Raw genomic sequence first — 27763 nt, forward strand, 5'->3', positions numbered from 1 at the left:
CATGACCCCAGCAGGACCTGGGATTTTACACTTTTACTTTCTCTCACTGACACTCACTCTCTCTCTCAAACGCTTTTTAAAAAGCCAAATACCTAAGCAGAGCCAGAGACAAAGGTGCAAGTGCCCCACTGCTGCCAGATTGCTGCCCTGACCCCATACCTCCCACTTCCACGCAACTTCAAAGCAGAATTTGAAACTGGACAATTGTCAGAAGTTCTTGCAAAGGCATTCTCAGCTAAACAGATTCAAGCCTATTTCATGTGTGTTCAACAGCCACCCTCACTGCTGCTGGCCTGCCTGTGCCCCGAGCGAAGGCTGTGAGATGCCAGCCCAAGTCAATCCCTTTGCAGTACTGCCCAGCAGGGTGGGGTGGTGTCACAGAGAGAAGAAAACACTGCAATGCTTTGCTAGTTCATATTTGACAGATGCAAATCTTAGTGCTACAGCAACAGTACGAGGAACCCATACGCACGCCGACCCCGCGGTACATCCCACACTACTGCACTAGGAGCCAACACTTGCAGGAAAGGAAAAGCAGCCAGGGAATTTCCAGTCCTATTACCGTCCCATGAGCCCTTGTCAGTAGGCGACCCAGGACAGAGTGTACTGTTCTAGTATTGTCACTGCTCTTCACAGTCACAAGTCACCCATTTCACTGCCCCATGCCTTCATCCTCCCACAGTGTATAACTGGGGGAGAGCTCCAGACTGCCTGAAAGCCTGCCCCCTTACATTCATTCTGTCTGCACCTAGGCAGTGAGTTTGCAATTGGACAGAACGAGAGATGAAGTCATTGTCCCAGCCTAAGAATATGCCAGATGTTGGTAAGGCTACACAGCTCTCTGGAGGGTTTTAGAAGCCGACACCTCAATGTAGTATATTAAGAAGGAAGGTTTGGCTGCTCTATCAGGATCCTCCCCAAGAACAGATGCTGAGCACAGCTTTGATAAGATGTGAGTAAACAGGAAGAAAACCGAAGGGAGAGAAGGGAAAGGCCTCCACCTTCCAGGAGTTTGCATCCTTAAATCTAATGAACACAGTTGCTCAGCATTATTTGGCTTATGGTCATATCACTACACCTAACACCGTAAACTGAATAAAGACTATTTAATATTCTTTCCTTCAACACAAAAAGACTCACAGCCAAAGCCAGACAGATGGATAAAATACTATAAAATTACATCTTTTAAAATAATGCAGCATAAATAAACCACTTAAAATGAGACTGCATTTATTGCAACATTACAGGCTTTTTGGTGGAAGGGGAGTTTGTGGTTTTTTTTTACCCTGAGTCAGTTAGAATATAGAGTTTCAGCTTGATATGAAAAACTACTAAGTTGTGTAATGCATTTTAGTCAAGAAATAGCCCCATGCACAGAGAGCTGACATTACAGCAGGTTGGAGGCAGATTCAGGCAGGGATTATAGAGTTTAACAGAAAAGAGGAAGCATTTCTGGACTGTTACAGGACATGCTCACTGAATTCTAGTTTACTATATGCTGACAAGGAATCATCGTCAACAAAGGAAGAGATTTACCTGCAAAGTTGTTGCGCTCCTGATGAATTTGATGTGGATTTTTAAAGCCTGACTCATGTTTCTACAGAAAGTCAGATGTTGATCAGATTGGTCAAAACAACAACAGGCACCAATATCACCACATGTGAAACCCACTGCATTCTGCAAGAAGAGGCAAGCAGAGCAGGTTCTACATAGGCAGAGGCTCTGACCACATTTCTAAATTAGGAAGCAATGGACCTGAAATGTACTCTCTGCCCTGATTTAAATCAAATGAATGAACACAGCAGGAGCACAAGTACCTCATGCTCTTCTTTAGGAACTCCCCAAAGGTTTCAGTTGGCTTTGCTATTAGTGTTAGCATCATACAAACAGCCAACTCCTCCCACTAATGGGGTGATGGGACAAGTATCCCATGATTACAAAAGCATCTTAAAGTATCACTCCAGAAAAGCTCCAGATCAGACAACTCCTACTACAATAATACCATCTTCTGCTAGAGAAACGTCATTCTCTGGGCCTCTACTATAGTGCATGGTCAGTATCAGACACAGAAGGAGACAAAAGGAGATTACAGACCCAAGAAGTTGTAACAAAAGACCCACTCGCTGCCAGTACCAAAAACCCCAAACATAAAATGATGTGCAACAGGAGACTGACTGAAACTAAAACCCCCTTTCTTTTTATAATCTTTATGCAGACGAGTAACCTTAACTTCCATGTTCACATATGACAACAAGCAAAAGTGACAGACAGTGCAGCCAAAACAGTTCATATATAACTTAGCTTTTTTTTATCTTTTTTTTTTTCTTTAAAGATTCAACTCCCAAAGATGGATGTTCCTGGGACGTGACTAAAATGACATCCGAGAAGCAGAAGTAGGCCACAAAACTTCAAAAAAAGAAAAAACTCTTGAGCCTTCAGTGTCTGCTTCTAAGGAGGAGGATTTTAGCCTCCAGGTGCAAGGAAGAAGAATCTGGAGCATCTTTACTTGGAGAAGCTGCTATTCAAACCAATTTCTTCCTCCCCCTGTAGTAGTGCTTCAATTGGAATCAGATTGGATGGGGTTTCAGGGCTTTGGAGGGACAGGAAGTCTGATACATCTATGGCACTTAATGTTTCAGTCTGTGAGTCGGAAGGGTTGGCCATCTGACCGGTGGGCTCACAGGAAGAAGAGGAGGAGGAGGAAGGAAAAGTCTGAGGCTGCAGCTGAAGAGTTGGCTGCTCCAAAGTTTTCGGGTCAGGCGAGGAACATCCCTTCTTACTAGTTGCTTTCTCCTTGGCAGAGTCTCGGCAGGCACACTGACACTGGCAGGCCTCCTCTTGCTTTATGATGATAACAGGAACGCTGAGACCAATCTGCTGAACAGAGTTTCCTGAAGGTGAAATAGAAACAAATAGGCGCAGAAGTGAGAGAACTGCATAGTCTCAGTGCAGTGAGACACAAGTAATCTTTTAGGTTTAATTCAGATGTAAGCTCCTCATAGCAAGAAACTTTCATTTTTGTTTGTCTCAAGTAACATGCATGCCTATGGCATCATATCAACAACAACAACAAACAACGAGATCCAGAAAAAGGGAAACAGCATTTCCAATAACCCTAACTCAAAGCTAGGGGAACTGCGGAAGCCCAAGTCGCCATTAACCTGACTCTGAGCTAAAGCACGTAACTATAAATCTGCTCAGCCCTATAAGAGGCAATGAAGGTAACAGGTAGTCAGAGCTGTGTCAAGATGCATTAGCTCAGCACTGATCACATGAACACGCCAAGCTCTTTGCAGCTAGTTACTACTAAGTAGAGGAGCAACATTCAGCCTGCCTAGGTTTCAGTCATTAACTCCTCCTCTTATAATACAGGACTTGACCCAAAGTCACAGGATGACGTGGGGCCATTCCACAGCTCACACAGCGAGCGTTGCTTACCTTGCTCAGTTCCTGTGTGGCATTTCACAAGAACATTGGTGTTTCCCAGCCGATGGCCAGGAGAACCCGTTCAGTGGAAAGGTTACCTGTTCTGTGACACTGGTGTTTAGAAGTCCCAGTGTCAATATCTAGATTTTATACAGCACTCAGCACCAGCTACCCGAGTGCCAACTTAATGTTTTAAACCAGCTTTAAGGGGTTTAAGCAGAGTGGTGTTTAAAAATTAAAGCCCTTTTCTGTTTAAATGCCTCTGTCCCTTTAAAGCAGAGACAATCCCAAGGGATGGTACTATGGCCTCACACCAGCCTCCCTTTCTCATCACCTCAAAGTCAGCTATCTTCCTATTCATTCTCTTTGCTCTGCTTTCCTGCTAGTGACTGCAGGGAGGGTTCTTTCACTTGTGCTCCTCCGTTTATTTAACACAGTCTCCTTTCCTCTTTTTAAATCTCATCTTCAAGCCTCTTTAGCCTACGACTGACTTTGTGAAGCATCTGATACTGTGTATGAAAGATGCCAGATAAAAACAAAATATCTGTGACTGTATATTTTATTAGATGCAGCTCAGAGAGGTGGTCAGCCAACAAATGGTTGGTGCTGGATGGATTAAACAATGTAAATTATCAGCTGCTCCCTCTCCCCTCATGTAAGGATTTAAGGTTGGAAGTGCTCTAAAATCTCAGTGAATACATTAATTATCTAACTTAAAGGAGCTACTTTGACTTTTTCATCTCATACACACATAACATTAGAATACCATATGATTTTTAATAAAAGAGATAACTAATCAAGACAATATATTTTGCAAATTTCTCCCCAATACCTTCAGTATTATCTTTGTTTCCTTCTTAATGTTATAATGCAAGTACCCCCAATAAGGTCAAACATGAGTCTAAAGTGAACTAGGCTTAAACCAGTGCCTTTTAAGAGTGTAAAAAGCTGAAAGGTTTTCTTGGACTTTTTAACTATCAATTAAAACACCCCAACAAGTACTATTCAAGGAGATGTCACCTATTACCAAGGGAATGTCACCAGGCTATAAAAGGGTAAGAAGTTGCATTTCAAATGCACATACCTGTGTTGCCAGCCACTGGTAATGTGGTGGTAAAAAAGACCTTCTCCACCTTTGGAACTTGTGGCTTTAAAAAAATAAAAACACATTTGATGCAGTTAAAATCAGATCTCCATTAAGCAACAGCAAACTCCAAACAGCTGTTAGCAAGAGAAATGTGTATCCCAGAGAAATGACTGGAAAACTGGATTACAAATTAAGTAGTTTGGTTTGATATGGGGACTTCCATGTTCTGGATATCACAAAACTGAGACAATGACATAGGTAGTCCTGAGATGCTGAACTGAGGTGCTGTGGATTTGCCAACACACATTGTTCACACTTCCAACAAAATTAATTAATACTTAACCAATAATCCATCTTTTCCAGAGCGTTCATATCAATGGCTCTTTATTTGTTGGCATTCACAACAGGGGAAGCTTTTCAGATGGCATTGGCTCACTACTTAAAAGAATAACACAAACTATTCTGGAGGTCTCAAACACACAGATCCACTTAGCATCAGACACATCCTTGTTTTGCAGAAGATTTTTCGTTATCCTTATATACAAGGCTCCTCCGATTTATGAGGCAATAGGATTAAGCTACAGAACTGTATAGACTATAAAATGCCTCAATGCTGAAAACACTATAGAGGTTTTGTGCTTCTATTTTGTCACAAAGATGGATATAAAACAATTAAATACAAGTTACTCTCAGGCCTCACACTGCAATGCCCCAGGTGAAGCAAGTCCACGTCCTCTGTGAGGCCTATACAAGGGAGTTTGTCAGACAATAAGAAGAAGAAAACAACCCACTAAATCTTCCTCATCTCTGGATTTTCCAGACATTTTCTCCTTCGTAACCACCTTTTCAGTTCTTCAGGGCAGGGATTGTCAATTTGTGATCTGTACAGAGCCATTCACATCACCACTACCCAAAACTGAAGCAGACACACCTGGGATGGGATTGAATCCTGTACCTCTCCAATATACTAAAGTTAGACATTTTTCTATTAAAAAACAGCCCCCTGCACTATGTGAGGAACATGAATGTTTTGAACAGTCTTTCAGCAATGTTATGGTAAATACTAACCATTTGTTCTTGATTTTGGGGAGATCCATTGGCACCATTTAAAATCCATTGTAAGTTCTGTTCTCCCATGACTATGCTGGACTGCAGAATAGCAGTGCTCTGAGATGGAGTAATTGTTATAGTCGGGTTACTTGTCAGAACAGAGTTCGCACCCACAGGCACAGACTGAACCACAGCCGGCAGAGGCTCAGTGGCACTCGATGCTGCTGGAGCAGAGGCTCCGGCAACCACTGAAAGTCCTTGTACAATGGGCTGTGGTGGTGTCTGAGTGTGCGGCAGAAAGTCTTGGTGACTGGCTGCAAACTGTGTGCTGTGAGGAACAGGCACTTCTGGGGACTGTAAAATAGTCGCAGGATTTCCAAACGCAGCTTGCTGTGAACTGGTTCCTATGGAGGTGGGAGCTGGAGGGGGTGCGGAGGTTTGTAGTGCTGGGTGAGAAGGCTCGGAGATGCCAAGCTGCAGTACAAGTGGGAGAGATAAAGATGCTGAATCTCCTACAGAAGGCTGAACAGTAGTTACTGAGTCTGCATCACCGTTAAAACTTTCAATCAAGGCAGCTGCCAAAGGAAACAAAGTAAAGAAGAAATATGAATACACCAAGTCTCACATGGTCTAGAAAAACTGCTATTCACTGAACCTTGAGAAACTAAGGCTAACTTGCCCTCTAGCTAATAAAATGCCAATAACAATGCTTTTCATAGTCAAAGCCCTGTACAAAACTCATTAACGCAAGCCAATGAAATAGGGACATTTTAGGTAGCCAGGACAGGGACCTTTCTATATCTAAATTTAGGAAGCCAATAACACTGTACTCCTGTTAGAGCCATTAGCTCTCAGGAGCTGAAAGTATTTCTATTATAAACTCCCTTCTACAGATGGTTTCATTCATTCAGCCATAAATGCCTGCTCCAAGAGGAAACCTACTACAGAGGAGTTTATAAGGAACATAAGCCCAGCAGCACCATTTTCAGTGCCATAGGATGACACACAAAGCTGCTGCAAACATGATCTCAGTTCTAGTGACACTGTCCCAACACTCCATAGACTATGAATACTATTTACTTTAAAAATCAAAATAAATTAAACTGGCGATGCTCCCCACCAGCCCTTTCAAAGAGACACCTGTCTGGTTTCTACTAAGGCTTTATATTATCCACTAGGCAATAATTCTCAGTCTGAGACGCATAAATGGAATTAGCTGTCTGCACGGATAGGCGGGAAGGTCTCTCAAATTGCACAGATACAAAGTGTACCTGTCTGTTGAGAATCTTCCTGATTTGCTGTATGATCTGGGCTCTGGAACATAGATTCAAAAATGCTTGCTGGTGAGATTGTGCTAAGATCTCGTCCATGTGTCTGGGGAGGAGAAAAAGGAGAGAGAAGTGTTAGATAACAACAGCTCCCCAATCTTAAACTATTTGCATAAATGCCAGTCATCTAGCATATGTATGTTGCAATCGTTTGCTCAGTTATTTTAATGGGCCACCCTCAAAAAGGGCAGGGTACTTTGTACTTTATGCAACTAGCACACAGCATGAAAGATGCTAGTTAGCTAGCATTAGCCACGATGCAAATTCACCAATCAAATGAACAAGCCTTTATAGAGAACTTTAGCATAACCCTGAACTTAACAAACCCCTTAAAAGGACACTTAACTATTCTTCTGTAGCTGTATTTCATTTTAACCCCTTGTTGTTTGTAATACTTGGGTAGAATCTGAAACATTAGAATTGTTTATATCAGTTTTACCCCTATCATTTGGGAAACTTTCTTATGCACAAGCCTTCATGGCTCTGCTTAGTTTATCTCCTAGTCTGTGCACCAGTGTTACCTGTAATGTCAGAACTGTTCTTGGAACAGGATTTGTTAAATGGCTCCAGGAGCCAGCGCCACTAAAAGATACCAGCCCCTCAATAGTGTCTAATTCTTCTCTATGCAAGATTTAGTTATGGCCACATTCCCCACTAGATGGGAACCGTTTTGCCATAAGGTTAGAGTTTAAAGGAACACTGCTAGTTCCAGAGAAAAATCCTTCCTTTTCACTCTGCTGAATTAGAAAGTCTGTTTTCAGGTTACAGGGACATTTACAACAAACAACCAAAAGTCTGTGCTTGAGATGCCAGCAAGGTGGAATTACTTCCTGCACAGACTTCTACAAGCACCTACAAGTCTCTTCCCAGATAAACTTGCAAAAGGATGCAATCTCTTTCAGCAACACCTGGAGGCAACCTAATTAAGTGATTGTGTCACAGCCAGTTATAGCCTTAGTATACGATTCCACCAATAGATGCAAAATGCAAGTTACAGAAATGGCTGGGGAGGGAAAAGCCAAATGATAGAGACTACGGCAGTACAAGCAAATGGTGCTAATTCTGACTCCAGCATAAGGCTCTTAACTAGCTGCAAGTGCCAAAAGGACAAGCTCGATTTAATGTTTTCTTCTATCTATTTCTGCCTGAAGTCTTTGCAATGGGTTCTTCCCTAGACACAGATTCCCGCAAACCAGAGCAAAGAGCATACAATGTGTAGATATATAAACAGGTTACCCATTTCACAAACTATCCAGCTACCGTTAACCAAACAGCTCAGAGCTGGTCAGAGTTAGATCTCTGGCTCTCAAGTGACTTAAAATGAAATTATTTCTACATTGTTGTATCCAACCTAATTTACTTCTGCCCACATAAAATGTTACTAATTCACTGAAACAGAACACTAGGATTGCTTTGCTTTTAAAGGAATTGTCCCCGTTTAACAGAAACAATATTGTGAAGAAAAAGTTAAAATCATATGTAGTATTACAATTACCGGCCTCTGCCTCAGTAGTCAGAATCAGATGCATTGTATATGCCAAATTCACCCAATAGGACTGCAGCAATATTTCATAATGACAGATGGTGAAATCCAACTGTAGGAAAGGAATCAGAAGGGCTGTGTAGGAAGTGCATGCATTTGTCAGCACATGACGTAATGCATTCTGCCAAAAAAATCCACTGAACTGCACTGGTATCATTCCTAGAGTAAGTCGTTGCAATGCCCCTCTCACTAGAGAGGCCACGCCCAGACAACAGGAACAAAATGGGGACCAAAAGCAGATAATGCCAAAGGACAGAGCAAGTGAAACAAAACCAACCAGTTTTTAATACTTAAACCCTGTATTCCTCTGGATGGGGCAAACACTCTATAATAAAGACAAAATCTCAAATTATGGGAGAGGCATGGTTACTTACTGTATTAGAGTTTTCCCGCAGTTCCGAATCTGTGGATATGAGGCTTAAGTCGCTCAGACAAAGTGAGTGGTTTGTATCCTGAAGAGGAATACAACTGCAGTTATGTATTTAAATCAGTGTCAGCAATACTGGACATTCCACAGTATTTTAGATCACTTTCTTTAGAGGTACAGGCATCTACACAGCTTGTCAGGCTATTTTGTTCAGGGTAGATAAAATCAGTGATTTAAAAAAGATAAAAAATAGATTTTTATTTTTTTATTTAAATTAAATATTTAAAAAATAAATCTATTAAAATTAAATCTGAAACTGACAACTTATCTCAAAGCCAAAACTTCTTATAATTTAAATTGAATACAATAAATAATATTTTAGTACATATTTCCTGCCAAGTTTTAAAGAAAGTCCAAGCCACTGAACTAGTGAAAGTCACTGGCTAAGCACCTGGAATCAGAGTTTGCTGAAGTGTTAAACCAGCTTTTGACAGCAGTAGCCTCTTCTGCTGGTACAGAGAATGTTTTCTTCACCTCAATGTATTCAACTATATCAGTTCAATGACTGATTCAAAGTTAAGAAACCAATTAGGAGTTGAAAAAGCAGGAAACCTTGTTTTCCTCTTTCAATCTATGAATAAAAACTAGGTGTGAGACAATGAGGTCTATTCAGTCTAAAATCTTGAAGGACATGGTGACCAGAAACAATCAGTTTAATTCACTAACTACAGATAATATTTCCTTTGTTTAATAAATCAGTTCATTTTAAACGCAAAATATATTTGGCAATTTTTTTGATACACTTTGTTTATGTTTCAAGTGCATTTAAGGTAGTTTTATTAAATAAAAAAATTAAAATGCTGCTTTTTTGCATTTTTAATTGAATTTGAATTTCAATTCAAACCCTGAAAGAATTGGGTTTGTTTAGTTTGGAAAAGAGAAGACTGAGAGGGGACATGATAGCAGTTTTCAGGTATTTAAAAGGGTGTCATAAGGAGGAGGGAGAAAACTTGTTCACCTTAGCCTCTAAGGATAGAACAAGAAGCAATGGGCTTAAACTGCAGCAAGGGAGGTCTAGGTTGGACATTAGGAAAAAGTTCCTAACTGTCAGGGTGGTTAAACACTGGAATAAATTGCCTAGGGAGGTTGTGGAATCTCCATCTCTGGAGATATTTAAGAGTAGGTTAGATAAATGTCTATCAGGGATGACAGTATTTGGTCCTGCCATGCGGGCAGAGGACTGGACTCGATGACCTCTCGAGGTCCCTTCCAGTCGTAGAATCTATGAATCTATGAAAAGCGTGACACAAATCACAAGTAAAAATTAATCTAGAAAATATGAAATGCAAAAGCCACCACATCCTAAATTAAAAAATAAAAAATAAAGAATTTGAATAAATGTAGGTTAAGCTATATATAATTACATAAACAAATGTGTACACCCATGAAAGCTTATGCTCCAATACATCTGTTAGTCTATAAGGTGCCACAGGACTCTCTGTTCCTTTTTACACATATACCATATTCTAGTTTGCAAAAAGAAGCCCCAATTTAGTGTAAAGGCTATATTTAATTACAAATCAACATGTTTTAATGGTTACCAACCAATGAAAATTAACCTTTATTTAGGAAAATAACTAAAAAGTATAAATGCAAAACCACAATTAAAAATATTATTTAAATCAAGGTTTCCTGCTTGCTGATTTTAATCATAACTAAAAATCAGTGACTTAAACAGCTCTGATTTAAATCAATCCACCCTGATTTTGTTCCTTGATAAGGCACGATCTATTTTGAAGTTTAAGGCTGGGAATTTCAGAGGTGCCTGAAGGAGCTAAGCACCAAAATCCCACCAATTTCCAGTGGGAGCGGTGCACCGAATAGGCTTAGCACAATGTTGCACACACTTTATTGCCTCAGGAACTTCTCCCCAAAATATGGTTTTGTTCCAATCTACCACAAAAGCTCTAAAGAAAAAAAGAGAAAGCTACTGACCTCAGATACGTTGTTATTGGGAAGTGCATTATATAAGTGTCCTTTCTCGTGACCTTTCATGTGACTCTTGAGACTATACTGAGTACTAAAAGTCTTCTCACAGCCATTACTGGGACAGAAGAAGGGTCTCTCTCCTACAAGAAGCACAAAACACCACACTGATTTGTACAAAAGTTTAGACATCTCTTTACAATACGCCATTTTGCTTAAGTCAGAATCATCCTCCAAGATATGGCACTAGTTAAAATATGGGAAAAGAAATCGGTAAGCTGGCAAGAGTATTTTAAGTGCTCTAACTGCTTCAGCTCTTCTCCCACTACAACCACCGTTGTACTACTTTAGATGGAATATATAGGCCAAAGGTGTTAACATATCCCAGTCACTGTCCAACACTGAATAGTTTTAAACAAGGTTTGGTAGAAAGAGACCTTTGCCTGCTCAGTCCTCCCATGGCAAACACACCATTAACAATCCTTTGTAACATTTTATTAAAGATACAGAAAATAATGGAAAACAGTTAAAGCATCTGAAACAAAGTAAGGCTTTCATTTTAACAACATCCCTTGTTCCCTTTCCCTTTAGCTGGAGAGAGTTTCTAGAAGGAAAAACCCCCGTTTGACAGTCTCTTAGATGGCATCAAAGATGATAATAACTGTCCTTTTGGGAAAAAGAGAAGAAGTTAGTTGACATGGGCTGGAGGTGTTGTTATTGCTGCTGTTGTTAAAGTCCAATTCCGTTTCCTAGAAGACGTAACAAGACAAACACACATAAAAGGGGAACGAAAAGAACAGAAAATACAGATTTTGTCTTTGATGTTGACTTTCACTTGCAATTTCATTGCTGAAAAACAGGCATAGCACACGATCTTACCAGCCACTCTAAGACCTGGCAAATTTGTATCAGCATCAGGCTGTTTGGCATATTGCATTTAGCTGCCTTTTTCTGATCACGGGTTCACAGCAGTGTTGCAAAATATACAGTCTTGGGTGGCTAAGCCAGACTTTTATTAAACAGAAGACAAAAGGATAGACATAGGAAAGAAAAGAAATAAGGTGGGGGAAGGAACAGGCAGAGGAGTCTCACATCCCAGGTGATGTTTGGCCTTTAGCCAGAGATGCTGGAGATGTCATCTGGGTACCCCTCTCTCAGGCCCAGTCTGGTCAGGACATCTCTCAAGTTTAGGATGAAAAAGGTCCAGGACTCCAGCAGACAACATGGATCACAAGTATCAAAGGGGTATCATGCATCTGACGAAGTGGGTATTCACCCATGAAAGCTTATGCTCCAATACATCTGTTAGTCTATAAGGTGCCACAGGACTCTTTGTCGCTTTTAACATGGATCACAGGCATTACGGTGACACTCGCTCCAGTAGCCAATTTCTCACCCCAAAGTCTCTTTCTTTAAGGACTCAAAAAGGGAGTGATGCGTGGAATAAAGCATCCCCTTGTTATTTTGTCCACCAATTAGACCTACTAGCCAAAATAAGGTTCCACACTCTTCTTGTTTACCATGCATCATTTTAACACAGTCCTTGAATTATATTAGGCCTTTTTGTTTGGGCTAACTCAGTCTGTCTCCCTTTCCTACCTTTTCCCATCAACGTTTGTTGTTATAGGTTATTGTGACGATATTATGAACTTACACACATTTTTTACAGTTGAGTTCAAAATTAGGGTAAATTTGTAGGCCCAATTATCACAACCACCCATAACTCGGTAAGAAAAGAGGAACATCGCCTCCCATAAAGACATACACAAGTTTGAATGTTGTACAGGTTGCTGCATAGAGACAAGCTTGCAACAGCAACTCTCAGGGAGAATTTCCATAACATACCCACATTACAATGGTCCAAGGTGAATTCCACCATATAAAGAACCTCACACTCAATGTTATGCTGAAAAGAGTAAACAATGAATGTAGAACCTGTGGGAACGTCTGAACAGCCTACTAACAGCTTTAGTGTCACTTCCTGGATGCAGCATAATAGCCTTAGAAATAGAAGTTTCCAAATTTGTCAAGTGAATTGGTGAATATTTAAGTTTTACACGTCATTATTGCTGCATTTGTGAGATGTGCTGGTGAAATTCAATAGCTGCCAAATTTAAATTGAAGGGATATTTTTCTATTGTTCACTACCCTGAGATAGGAAACAAGAAAGGCAGCTAATTAAAATATTAAATGAATTATTAATTGCTCACCACTTTTGGTACAGTACTGGTTTATTTGCTATGGTTTCTGGAGAAGGTTGAGAATTTGTTCTAGAAGACAACAGGAACTGGAAAGATGTCTTTTGTAGTGGATTCACTGGCTGGCTGAGTTGAGTTAATTTGTTCCCATCTGAAAGTTTGTTTTTATTAAATGCTGCTGGATGTATTATGATGTTGAAAGATTAAATGTCAAGGTGCCTTGACATCTTTTTTATTGTTCCTTACATCTGAATAAATAAAACAAATAAATAACTGAAACCTGAAAGGCAGATCATGCCATTAAATGCCCTTGCTGTGCTGCTCTGTAGACTACAGGTATAAGCATTATTAGGCTTATGAAAGTTTGTATAAACAAAAGAGGCTCAGTTAGAGAAGAGATCCCTCCAGACTTACCAGTATGTGTCCTAACATGTGTTTTAAGGTGGTGGCTTGCAGCAAAAGCCTTTCCACAGCCGTCATGATCACACCTGAGTGAAGCACCAAACAGAGAAAAGTTAGCAGCAGACTTCTTGGATATATCAGGTATAATGCGAAGTCATGCTTCCCATTGGGTGCTTGACTAAATTGCAGGATGCTCCAGATTTAAACTCTGTTAATAGTAGCTATTGGGAGGTATCTGACTACACACGCTGCACAGATTACAATGCGACAGCAAAATATAAAAGAGTAAACAAAGCCATTTATTGCGATCACCATTTTTTATGGATTACACTTTCCACCATAGCAGAGAAAAAACAGATTTTGTAGATGTGCTGCTCCTCATGGCAGCTTGGCCAGCCTGATCTATTTGGCAACAGAGTAATTTGGTGCAAGCAACTGCAACGCCGTCCTCTTCTCGCCAACCGAAAAAGCAGCAGTACAGATATGCTCGTGTATCTAGCTTCCCTCACTGGACTAAAAGTGAAAATATTTCATGCAGTTTGTCTCTAGATTCTTACAACAAGCCTCTTCTTTGTAGTCACTCCACTGATTCGCACAGACTGTCAGTTACCAAACTCACCTGCCATTCTCCCCACAGAAGAGGGGAAACTGCCCTCTAGCAACTTACCTAAATGGCTTTTCTCCTGTGTGTGTTCGAATGTGCTTCCTCAGATCGCTGAGTGTTGTGAAGTATTTACTGCAGCCTTCGCTTTCACAGTTAAACGTTTTTCCTGTGTGAAGCCTCTGATGTGCTTTCAACCTGCAAAACATTCCAAAGAAATCCCTCTTACCACATGCAGCACAGCAAGGCTAATGAGCCATATAACAAGGACCACAAGACAGGTTCAAAGGCTTAACAAATTCTGTTTGTTCATTAAATTTATCAATATCAGTGTTTATAAAGCGACAGAGTCCTGTGGCACCTTATAGACTAACAGAGTATTTATAAAGGAGTGCAGTACACAAATCAAAAATGTCCGAAAACGCTAGGTGTTTGAACAATGCTGAGCACAAAGGGGACTACTTCTACTGCAACACAAATAATGATAATGTCACAAATGCTGCTCTCCCAGTTCTTGGTTTTGATGGAAGAGGATCTTTAGGCGGATTTGAGATTCTATAGCAGGATTGGGTCTGGAGCTGGGAGAAGGATCCACTCCCAAAAACTGCAGCCAGGGTGCTCAAACAAGAACTGAATTTGATATGAAAAACAGTGGTAACCATCTGCCATGCAAGACAACAGAGCTGCATGGAAGGGCTCTTACCTGTACAGTGTATTGAATGCCTTTTCACAGCCCTGCACATCACACTCAAACGGCTTTTCCTTAGTGTGCACTCGGACATGAATCTTGAGACTATAGGAGGTAAGGAAGGCCTTGCCACAACCTTGTTGATTGCAGACAAATGTGTATTCCCCACGATGTGTCTTCTGATGAGTGCGCAGATTCCCAGCAGTGCTGTAGGTGCGAGGGCAGCCCTCAAAGGTGCACTGGTATCTCTTAACCTATGAGAAAAATGCTGTAGAGTTTAAGTCTACAAAATGTACAATTCAGCTGAACCAAGTTTCTAGCACTTCTGGGATCTAATCCACAGCACGGGCTCTGATAGGGTTCATTGCCTAGTGTGACTAGCTAGGCTTTTGCTCTAATTAAAGACAATAAGATGGCTTCTGATCCCAGAATGATACCAATGTATTTTTTTTAATTAACAGATGAAGTATCAAATTACTTTGCCCTCCTATTGTGTTATGGGGGAAAATTCAGGCAAATCTACAGAAACAGAAGTTTACAGAGTTTAACTAGTATAGGAACATGAGTCTAGTGGGATAATAAATCAAAGTGAAGGTCTAAGTCCCCATATGCATTCCAAATTAATAAACTTAGCCTTTAGCAACGGGCATTCGACTGTGCTGGTATGTTTAGAGGAAGAGGCAGACAGATACATACTCTTCTAACCTGATCCACCAAAGTGCTGAACCCCCTTAACTTCCATAGACCTGCACAGCGTGAAGTATAGTTGCTCAGCATTTCACAGGACTACGAGTCTAATGATATATTGCTCCATGCTCTCTCTCTCTCTCATTTTTAATTTAAAAAAAAAAAAGGAGTGTCTGAATTTAAATTCAAAATATTCTAAAATGTTCAGCTATTGACCAAGATAATTGTCTAGTTTCAAACACACATTAACAAGTCCACAAAGAGCAGCCCTGCAATCCGTACAAATTCCAAACGCACACCAACATCCCCCAGTAAGGAATACAAGACCAGGCCCTAGAGGCATAACTCTGCACTGTGCTGCTCCAATACACTGATAGCGAGTGGAGGATCTCTTTCAAATTATTGTGGATTATAGATTGCTTTGTTCCATCTAGTCTGCTTTTTTTTTTACATATCAATATAATTTATACCAGCAACATAGTAAAACTGGGGCATTTTCTTTGCATATGTATAATGTAATGATACTGCCCAAAGACACCACACTAACTGGGAATATCAGCTCAACAAAGCAAAGGTTTGCAGAGATATAACTGGAAAGAAGCTCATGCCAATACAAAAGCTTTTAATTCTTACCACGCAGATTGTTTTGTGAACCAAAATAAGATTATAAACATGGAGCTTTAAGGCACTAGGCAAGTAACCCAGAATTCCCAACCAGCTGCTTGGATCACCTGACTCGTGTCGGACTAGATTTGATAGAAATTCTGCCAAGCTTCGGCACCCAACAGGGAGAGGGTGCATTAGAGGCTTACACAGTAAGCAAGTCTGAATGTTTCATTGAATTGGACTCTCTCTCCACATGGAATAAATCATCAATTTTCTATGCTAGAACTGGATTTCTCCTCAATGGTAATTATTAGACTGACAGCTTTAATTTGAATGCAATGGTTGAGAACTCCCATCAGTCGCAAAATGAGTCCAGACCCCAGTGAGGAGTGGGTGACTGGCAAGTGGAAATACAGAGGTTTAGAAACATTTATAAAGACAGAGCAAAGCCACAATACAGTAGGAAGAACTTGCTGCTTTTTCTCTGAAGATTAGTTTAATCACTGGATATAGGAGGGGAAGGACACAAGTCAGAAACCTTCTTATATTTCCCAGAGTGCTACTTTTCCTAAAGCACCCAGTACTATTGCTATGAGAAGAGACTCTGGGGTAATTTCCAAATACAAGGTACCGAACTGTGCAATGAAATTGGGGAGACTGGCTGAACCAGTACAGCCACACCACTTATAGCTTCCTGTCCACACTGGGGAGAAACCAATACAGATTTCGCCAGTTCAGTTGGATTCATGTAGATTCCAGGTATCACAACCAGCACATGTAGAACACTTAGGATGGCTGTTATGGGTGGACACAAAGACTGTATGTGCATTGCAAACTCATGGTCTCCTAACAAATTTTTGAAAGCCTTTTCTCTTAGGCCAGACAGCATGGCCTGAGACCACACTAGCTGCTGGGAAAGACAAGAGAAAAACTTTAAACCTCTCAGTGATTCATCACTCCTCCCTACCCCTTTTCTTTACTAGAGTAGATAAATGCAAGAATATTTGAGAATCAGCATTCTTTAGTGTCACTGGGGGTTAAGAAGGAAGGAGAAGGGAGCAGGGACAGATTTCTGAGTATGTTATCAGGCTGTAAATGTATTTTGGTGCTGCTTAAAGTGATGCAAGGTGACAAACACTGGAAGTTAGGTGAAGGTGACAAACAGCACAATATCAGCACCAAGAATACTTCACCAATAGCACATCTGGTCAAGAACCTACTGAAAGCCCCTTGTAGTCCTGCCAGGAATGGAAGCATCTGGTTAATGCTTTGCATTGTATTTGGTATAAATTGGATGAGCAGTGAGTACAGTAGGTAGGGGCTCTTTTCTGTAAAAGCCCTTTTGCTAGTCTGTATTTGGAGATGAGCTTGACATTCTCATGTAATAATGTTTATGGTACCTCCCTCTACCCTTTTAAAAACATCACTTTGATGTGTTAAAAATCTTTATCATCAGAAAAGGAAGTAGATTTGAAGCAGATTCATACACAAGCAGAATTAGTGCATACACTCCCTCCCTGCCCCTGTACCTTTCAGAATGTCTATATACAATATTAGGAACAATCAGAGAGACAAAATTAAAAGTAGTCTCTGCTTAAAAAAGATTCTGTAAATGGTGCCCCCTATGCAAAGGTTGCAAAAGGAAAGAGCTTGTTCCACGCAGTGTGTTGATTTTCTGGAAATTGTATTAGTTATTTTAAACAGAAGTTTGGGGTGGGATTTTCAAAAACATGCAGCACTGGCCTAACTCTGCTCCCACTGAATCAGGGAGAGTCTTATTACTGCATGCAATGAGAGCATTTAGGCCAGTGCTGAGAAACTTTGAAAATCCCAATTGGATTTTAGAAGCTGGATTTTCCTACAGACTCCAGCATTAGATTCAGAAACATTCAGGACCTCTCTCTACTACAGCTTTTAAACAGTTCTATTTCTTTGACAGTTTGAGAACTAAACATATCGTCCCTAAACTGTTCTTTGAACCAGACCTGTATTTTGCCAAACAAAATGGTCCCTCCGTGTGCTGCATGGATGTATGGAAAGCAGGATGGAAAGGCGTGAAATTTTATGTAATATTTACTAATATTGTTAAAGAAAAGACAAGACTCTAGCCCAGGGATCGGCAACCTTTGGCATGCGGCCCCCCCGGGTAAGCACCTTGGCAGGCCAGGTTGTTTACCTGCTGCGTCCGCGGGTTCGGCCGATCGCGGCTCCCACTGGCCGCGGTTCGCTGTTCTCAGCCAATGGGGACGGTGGAAAGCGGCGGCCAGCACATCCCTCGGCCCGCGCCGCTTCCCGCGTTGGCCTGGAGCGGCGAACCGCACCCAGTGGGAGCCACGATCGGCCGAACCTGCAGACGCAGGAGGTAAACAAACCGGCCCAGCCCGCCAGGGTGCTTACCCTGGCGGGCCGCGGGCCACGTGCCAAAGGTTGCCGATCCCTGGGCTAGCCACTAAGCCTACCATATTCAAAAGTGACCACAGATTTTGCAAGCATCAGGTTTCAATTGTCCCGCAAGAGCTACACGAGGACTGATTTTTCAGAGAGAGTGCCCAGAATGCCTATGGAGATCACTGGGAGCTGTAGATGTTCAGCACCTCTAAAATGTCATGGGTGTCTCAAGCTGGGCACCCAAAAAATGACACATCCACCCATTAAAACTAGGGGCCACTTTTGAAAGTGTTCTTGGTTTCCCTCCTTTCAGAGGGCTCTGCCAGCTGGATAATTCAGCACCCAGGGACCTGCAGCGCTGAGCCTCACAAACATGGCCACTCTGACCTTTGGTTTCCGTTAAGGGCATTTAGGCACAAGCTCAAGACCTGCCTGTTTGAAAGGTCACCTATGGAAAGTGAGAAACTTGGGTGATGACAGCAAAGCCAACATTCACTATGGACACAGGGCTTATTGAACCATAGGCACCAGCCAACTCAAAGCCTCCACTGGGGCAGCGCAATCCCACACCACTCCCAAGTGAGACTGTGTACAGAGCACACATTTTGACCCTATGCTAGTGCTACATGGGGCCAGCTCAGCAGTGAGGCCCCTTTCACTAGAAATGAAGAGGAGGATTTGAAGGGCAACATTAAAAAAACCCCACAAGACATCCCCCCCCCCCCCCAAATTACATCCCCACCTTTGTATCTCCCAGGCGCCTGCGTTTTAGCTTGTCCATCTTTGGGGGCAGCGAATGTTTTCCCTTTTATATACTGCACAGCTCTTTGCCAGTACAAGGATTATTAAGTGCCAATGCAAAAGCAAAAGGCCAGCTGACATCTCTCCTCTGCCAGGTATTGGTGACCTGCCTCCTATGAATACAAGCTACAGGGGAGAGGCTGGCACTACGGACACATGTAAGTGAAGGCAGAGGCCCGGGGCCTTTTTAAGCCTGTTTACAGCAAGCAACATGCAGAAGACTTGATGGCAGTAAAGTGGGTCACAGTTTGCACTAAACCCCTTGGTGTTATAATAATTGTGTTTGGGATTAGGGACACGTTTTGTTGGTTGGTATTTAATTCCTTTTCTCCTGTTTTTATTTATATATACATATAAATTACAGTTGTCACAAATCTCATTCAATCCAGAGTCTCTTGTTGATTCAATAGTAGCATTTTACACTAGGGAGGAAAGAAAGAATTATACATTTAATTTCACCTTCCTTTGATGAGCTGATAGATCCTAGTCATTACAGTATCTTAAAGCAAATTACATATACAAAAGCTTCATGCACACCAACAAATAAAAATATGATATAATACAGAAGCTAGCTACGAGGGGAAGAGTAATCACTTAAGTAGGAAAGTAACTGAATTTTTTGTTTTCCATGGTGACCAACATGGGGTTTGAATCCTGTCTCCTTGGTGCTAGAATGTAATTGTAATAATTTAAGCTGCTTTGTGAAAAGGAGGTAAGTTTTTCTAGCATTCTATTAAATTCCCACAAAGACTCATCTTCATATTGGATTAATGGGGACTGGAGAACTTCAATCTAAACACAGGCCTTAATTTACATCTGTACCTACAGCACAAGATTTATTTTTGTGCCTTTAGAACCATATTCATTTCTAATTGTCTAGACCCTACTGCCAGCTTGAGAACACAAGTGACAGTGATTCTGAAGTGCTGCTATGGTCCAGAGAGGGAGTTAGGGAAGCTCAGTGAATCTCCCAACTAAAATGAAGGCTGTAGGAAAAGCGAAATTCTGTGCATAGAAGTTTCAATTAAAAATTGGAATGGGGTCACTTGTATAGCATCTGGAGTTCAAATATATTTTAATGTTGGGCAAATTTACTGTGGAAGCAAGCTACACAGGGAGAGGCTGTCCTAACCTTTTAGTATTAGAGGAATAGAGTAACATAGGTTAAGGTTAGAGAAGGATTAGTAAGGCTTTTGACACAGTCCCGCATGACATTCTCATAAGCAAACTAGGAAAATGTGGTCTACAGGAAATTACCATAAGGCGGGTGCACAACAGGTTGAAAGACTCTACTCACAGAGTACTTATCAGTGGTTCGCTGTCATAGTGGAAGGGTGTATGTAATGGTCAGTCCTAGGTCCAGGACAATTCAATAGAGTGGAGAGTAAAAGATGACACCAAGCCTGGAGAACTTCTAAACACTCTGAAGGACAGGATTAGAATTCAAACTGATCTTGACATACTGGAGAATTGATCCAAACTCAGCAAGATTAAATTCAATAAAGACAAGGCAAAGTACTTAAATGGGGAATAACTGGCTAGGTGGTCATACTGTTGCAGAGGATCTGGAGTTACAGTGGACCACAAACTGAATATGAGTCAACACTATAATGCAGCTGCAAATAAGGCATATAGGGTGTCATATGTAAGACATCATTGTCCCACTTTAGTTGGCAGTAGTGAGGCCTGTGTCTAATTCTGGGCACCACACTTTAAGAATGTGGACAAACTGGAGAGAATCCAGAGGAGAGCAACAAAAATGATCAAAGGTTTAGAAAACCTGACCTATGAGGAAAGGTTTAAAAAAACTGGGCATGTTTAAGTCTTGAGAAAAGACAGTTGAGGAGGGACCTGATAACAGGCTTCAAATCTGTTAAGGGCTGTTATAAAGAGGACAATGATCAATTGTTCTTCATGTCCACTAAAGGTAGGACAAGTAGTAATGGTCAATCTGCCGCAAGGGAGTTTTAAGTTAGATATTTAAAAAAGTTCTCCCCCTATAAGGGTAGCTAAGGTCTGGAATAGCTTCCAACAGAGGTCGTGGACTCCTCACCATTAGAAGTTTTTAAGAATAAGTTGGACAAACACCAGTCAGGGATGGTCTAGATTTACTTGGTTCTGCCTCAACGCAGGGGGCAGGATTTGATGACTTCGAGGTCTCTCCTAGTCCTATATTTCTATGGTTCTATGAACACCCGCTTTTCAAAGTCCATGAGCCCTGAATGCCATGCTAAACTGTACAAGTGGTACCAAAGTGTGAAAACACAACGAGGAGTCCGGTGGCACCTTAAAGACTAACAGATTTATTTGGGCATAAGCTTTCGTGGGTAAAAAAAACCCACTTCTGTTTTTTTTAACCCACGAAAGCTTATGCCCAAATAAATCTGTTAGTCTTTAAGGTGCCACCGGACTCCTTGTTATTTTTGTGGATACAAACCTTTTAGGAATCACAAGCATTAAATCAAAGGAGGAAGGGCAGTTACCAAGTGCTGGTAGCACAGTAACTCTAGACTCTAGGGAAAGGGGTGGTTAGGAAAAGCACCACACACTGAAGAATTCTGAATAGCATGGAAAATATTTAACTACAAAAAGCAGCAGGGGAGGGTGGGTCATGGAAGGAGAGAGAGAGATTGCATAGACAGAAGTGAAAGAATCAAAAGCATGCATTGCCACAGTAAGAAAAGCAGCCTTGGCATTTACAACAGGAGGGCAACGGATAGCTCTTTGGTGTCACACAGCAGCCATTATGGGGTTGGAGGAGACCTACAGCCTTCAACTCTCAGCACCACAGACTAAACCTCTCCCTTTTTCAACTACTTCTCCCTAGCAGCGGAGACCATTCTGCCAGCCCTCACCACCTCCAATCTAACGTGCTTTACAAAGACATGCCCTTGCCTGCAGCAACTGCTCATGGAAAAGGAACAGTAAAATAGTCCACGATTCTATACCCCCTCATTGGCGGTTTTTAAGAACAGTTTAGACAAACACCTGTCAGTGAATGTCTAGGTACACCCGGGGCTGCCTCAGCACAAGGAAAGGACAATATGACCTCTCAAGGTCTCTGCCAGCCCTACATTTCTATAGTTCTATGAATTTTAGCTGTCCTTCATGCAGCTGAAAACAAGGAGGAGCCAGCACCATGCCCACAGACCATCTGAGAATTGCTGCACAGGATTTTCTAGAACAGATTCATTCTAAGACACTACTTTTGCTTATTTAACTGGATACTGTCTACTCACAGGAGCCTATAGGGATTACTCACTCAGTTCTGTAGAAGGCCACAAGCAGAAACATGTACTGGATGGCCTCTTATGAGTGGGTACAAACATCTGCAAAGGAACGTCAGTGGGCTAACTGGATGGAAAGGGGAAACACTATCAGCCAGATATGGGGGTTTATTTCTTATTCCTTGGTCTAGTACAGGACAGCATAGAGACAGAAAAAGGTAAAGAAAACACTGGACATGTTTAAAATGAAAAGTATCCCAGGCCTAGATAACAGTCATGCACCAGCTTTCAGGAAAGTGAGGACAGAAATTTGCGAAGTTTTAGCATTTTTAAAATGCTTCTCCATGACAAGATAGAGAACTGGAAAATCTAGCATCCATGGGAGAGGAGAATCATTGTGCAGAGAAGGCAATAGCAATTTTGTATTAGTTAAAACTAGGGTGACCAGACGGCAAGTGTGAAAAATCGGGACGGGGTGGGGAGTAATAGGAGCCTATATAAGAAAGACCCAAAAATCAGGACTGTCCCTATAAAATTGGGACATCTGGTCACCCTAGTTAAAACACACCATACAGCATGATTTTGTAACAGCAAGACAGCTGATGCAAGGTATCTTTGCTGAGCATTGCAGAAAGGTTACACATCTGCTCGGCAATTAAAAAAGTTGATCTTACAGTTGTAGTGTTATAGGTTGAGACAAAGCATCAGAAAGGTCTGGCATGTAAAGTAGACTGGTGGATTAAAAACAGACACAGGGTAGGAAAGTGAAGTTTATTAGCCTGAAAAAGATACATTATCTTTCCTAACAGGACTACCAGCTTTAGTACCACTCATTACCACTAATATACATCAGCACTAAAATAAATTGGATCCCTGGTAAAGCAGTTTGTCCTGAAGTTAGGGTGCAAACTGCTGCATCAAAAACCTCCACATGCAGGAGAATCATCTTTACATTAACTACTGCAATACATGAAAGTGTTTTACATACTTGTGAGCTACGCAAGATTGTGGGCACTACCAGAAGCTATTAACAATCGCTTGGTCCATGGCTGCATATATAAGTAGTGAGACAAGGAGCTATAGAACTATACTCAAAGCAATACACATCTTTTAGTACAGAGGGCGTCTGCTTACTGTAGATAAAAGGTCTGTGCAGAGGGGACCAAACATCTAAAATGAAGCTGTCATGCAGAGTATAGAGCAGGAAAAGATGGAGTTTACCAGAAAAAGGCTTGATGCCATCACCACAAATGAAACATGGCACTAGGACACAGCCACAGATGGCAGAACACAAACTCAAAGCAATATCAGTTCTGTAGAAGGCAATGGCTATACCTATGTTGTGTATTCTCTTTGCAAAGAAAGGATAGCAGAACCTTGGAGGGTAACCAGAAGGAGCCTAGATTTTACACATACATATAAGATGGGGCTAAGAGGAAGTTAAGTTTATCTTTATTGGTGAAGAAAACTTGGTGGCATATGGGATGGAACATTGTCCAACTAGCTAAACTGTTCAGACTGCTGAGTAATTCAGAACCCAGGGAGCACAAATTACAAGATTAAACTGAGTTCAGGGTGAACTAGTACCAGTGAATAGGAAGCTTATGAAACTAAGATGGAAGATGATGTAAGTACTAGCTATTCTCATGGGGAAAGTAGTACTAAAGGTAGAACGAGATGTTGTAACAAAATAGAATTAAAGGTGACCTCCAAACTAAAGAAATTGGGGCTAAGCCCTTTTACTACTTTGTGAATGTTCATAAAGGGTTTCTATTCTGCTTCTATCTCAAATATAAGCAACATCAAGTCATCTTCCCTGTTTCGTAAGGGCCAGAAAACTAGTGTGATAGCTTTTTCAGATCTTAAAAGATAGTGCAAGGGTGTTTAGTCTTTAAAGTTCTTTCCTCCCAACTAGTTGTCAAGTGTTTAAATTAAGCAGACATAAGACCACATTTCCCCAGGATTCACTTTTACTGTACCCCTACTACTAGTTCTCTAGTCATCTTGACTCCTCTACAAAGAGTGAAGTAGTCATTGCCTGAATTTACAGTGTATAACAAAGCAGAAAAGAATTACAAAAAATCTTCCAAGCCTTTTAAACACCTCAAAGTAATAGAGGACAATCCCATTTTTTACACATTTGGAGAAGGATCCACACTGAGTTAGCTAACACACAACACTATTCTCAGACACTGGAAGTGGCAAGTTGAGTGTCCTATAAAAGACAAAGGAAAACTGTAGCATGACACGAAAATAAATTTTAGCAATAAAGCAGTGGTGAAGAAGGCAAGGTGCAGCAGCCAGTAACACTACTGAAAATTGGAAAAGGAAATATCCCATTTGAGTCCTAGGCTAACAGATTTGCTGGGTGAGACCTTCCGGTCCAGAAATTCCATCTCTTACCTGAAAGCAACTGCTGCTGCTATTGAACCACTTTCACTTTGCCAAGTGAACGCCAATCAAGGTCCCCGGCTAAACTAAATTATTCAGGCTTTCAAACCCAGATTCCATTCTAACTAAAGGCCCAATTCTGCAACCCTTACTCACAGAGAGTATCTGTTACACAAGTAGTGCCATTGGCTTTAATGGAAATACTCACGTAAGTCCTTATTCACCATGAGCAAGGACTACAGAACTAGCCCGAAGTCTGAAATGCTGACAGATTATATTAATACTAGTCAACTAAAGACACCACACACAATTCATTATTTTTGGAGAAATTTTTTTTACCAAGTCTGTCCGAACCTGCTTTGCTTTCAACACAACAAAAATTCACTATGAAAATCATGTGTTCTATTGCTAGAACCACCCATTTCACATGAGTAAGCTGGTTCAAAATGTCACGTTTTAATCAAGTACAATTGTGACTTCCTAAAACTTTACTTGTTGCTGCTACTTATTACAGTACCTCAGTAATAATGCTATAACTAAGGTTATGTCAAGCTTCTGTTTCAAATCAGTGTGGGTGATGAAGGTTTAATATTTTAGAAATTTCAACTCACAATCGGCTGGAATTTGACACTTAATTGGGATGCAGAAGTTTTCCTAAGCCAAACTTGGTACACCCAGGCTAAGAAAGCTTATATCCATTTTAAAGGCTTAATTTTGGCAATATTTTTAAGAGTTGTGAAAGACTAATCAAGCTATTTAGAAAGAAAGACCACTAAAGCACATGCACTATTATCATGGTCCTTATTTTCTAGTCACCTTTTATTACTATATTTAGTGGTTACTGCACTGTCATGAAACATGCTGGGGTTCTCTTCAGACAGTAGCAGTTATATAAGGCATATGGTCTATGTAGTGAGAACAGGAGAGACTGTAAATCAGGACTGACACATTACCTTCTTGACTCTGGCTTCTGACTCACTGTGTGATCCTGGGCAACTTATCATGTACTTACCTACACAACCACAGAGCTACTGTGAAGCTAAATCTAATGGTTGAGATTTTCAAAACAGTTATGTGGAGTTAGTCATACATTTTCCTTTAGTGTGCAGCTAATTTCTCAGGACCACTTGGGGAAAAAGAAAAAAAAAAATCAACAATATCTGCAAAGTGCTTTGAGATCATCAGATGAACAGCTCTCAAGATGGGCAAAGTTCTACGATTATAGTTGGTCACTTACTTCTTTACGCTTGGTTTCTGGGCATTCAGATTGCAAAGTGAGAGTAGCTCCTTCGATATTTCTTGGCATGGGAGTTGAACCAGGATTTATAGTCAAATGAATCTGATCTGGAGAAATAATATGTTGCACATAACCCTGGGACATTCCTTCATGATCTGCTATTAAATGAAATCCTTCTTCATGACCCTCTGGTAAAAAAGGCAAGTGATCTCCACATTGTCCTTCATCCTCATCATCTTCTAATGTCCCATGGTCTTGTTCAATTAGAACAGTTGTCCTGTCATAAATTGTCCCAGATGATGAAGGAACCAGACCATTTTTGTCCACAAACCTCATCATTTTATCATCTTGGGTCAGTTCATCTTCCTCCACTTCATAGTAATGAATGCTGCCATCAGGACTATTTTCCCCCATGGTTTAATAGAATTCAGTGCAGGATCATGAAATTAAAATGTAACAACTCATCTGTAACAAGATTAGTACAAGAATAAGAATATCAATATTTAGATAAGGACTTCACCTAAATCTCTCAAAGGTGTGAACTTCAACAAGTTTATATTTCCTGTCCCCATTAACTCACTTCCAAAAACCTTGTCTTGCTTTCAGAAAACCAAGACAAATAGTGCAGTTAAGTTTTTATTCAGTTCATATAAGAAAATACTTTCAAAAGTGCTCCAAATCTTCTAAATTATTAATATATATATTGTATGAGACCTGGAAAGGGCCTATAGTTCTCTTTTAGAGTAAGAAGAAACATCCCTCCACAGAGATTGGGCCTCTAGTACCTAAGTCTACTAAAAGCCACATGCAAATTACTGTATATTGCCAGAGAGCTGCCTTGAAACAGAGGCCAAACAAGCAAGAATCTCTTTGGGGCAAGACTGTCTTTTTATTGTGTGTTTAAACAGTGCGTAGCACAGCAGGACCTCATTTCCTGACTGGGGTCTCTAGGTGCAACGGCAAGAGAAACAGTTTCAGCTCTTTACAACATAAAGTGCCAGGGTGAATGGGTTATAGTATGACACTATAACAGGATTGTTTCTGTGCACAAGTCTCCCAGATTTTATAAAAACAAGCTGAGGGCAAACATGCCCAGGGCAGTAGACCACATTACTCTTCCACAGACATCGCTTGCTTGTTGCCTAGGGCTGCACTCGCTGAAACCGCATGAGCTTTGCTAACATGTTTGAACCTCAGGGCCGGGCTGGAGACAAATGACTACTGGACATGAGACGGCACCAACCACAGGCCCTGAAAAACCACCCCCCGGAGCCAAGCGCCAGAGTGAAGCAGGGAACAGCGTGTACCTATCACCGGCCCTCGAGCGCTGAGCCAGGTGGGGACGGGGCTGCTCCTGACATGGCAGCAAAGCTCGGGCTGGAGCCGGGCCCCCGTGCTCGGCGCTGCACACTCACCCCGCCCCCGCCGCTGTCCCGGGCTGAGGCCGGGTCCCCGCCCCCACCTTAGCCCCGGGACACAGGCCGGGCCGCCCAGCGCGGCCCAGAGCGGCACCCCGGGCGGCAGGCTGACCCCGAGCGAGCTGACAGTGCGGGCCGGGCCGGAGCCAGAGGCCCGGAGCGGCGCCACAGCCGCGGCCGCGCTCACTGGGCCCCGGCAGGACCCCGGGCCGCCCCCGCCCCGGACGCCGCCCCCGGCTGGGCGCGCCCCGCTCTCACCAAGCGCCCGGTAACAGCGGCAGCGGCAACCTCCCAGCGGCACCATGATTACCCAACGCATCATTTCCGCTTCC

General features: G+C 41.6%; 1 protein-coding gene across 1 annotated transcript; it reads right to left on the bottom strand.

Moving 5' to 3' along the window:
- Positions 1-947: 947 nt before the first annotated feature.
- MTF1 (metal regulatory transcription factor 1) lies at positions 948-27757 on the bottom strand. The gene is made up of 11 exons (XM_026657145.2): positions 27690-27757; positions 26014-26478; positions 14692-14930; positions 14055-14186; positions 13400-13473; positions 10797-10930; positions 8809-8886; positions 6835-6937; positions 5582-6138; positions 4511-4574; positions 948-2891 (listed from the first exon to the last, which is right to left on the bottom strand). Exons 2-11 carry the CDS (start codon positions 26425-26427, stop codon positions 2503-2505), a joined length of 2184 nt encoding a protein of 727 aa, XP_026512930.1. The 5' UTR covers positions 26428-26478; positions 27690-27757; the 3' UTR covers positions 948-2502.
- Between the last annotated feature and the right edge of the window lie 6 nt (positions 27758-27763).

Source organism: Terrapene carolina, unplaced genomic scaffold (assembly GCF_002925995.2).
Source record: "Terrapene carolina triunguis isolate 2854851 unplaced genomic scaffold, T_m_triunguis-2.0 Scaffold236, whole genome shotgun sequence".
Classification (NCBI taxonomy): Eukaryota; Metazoa; Chordata; order Testudines; family Emydidae; genus Terrapene; species Terrapene triunguis.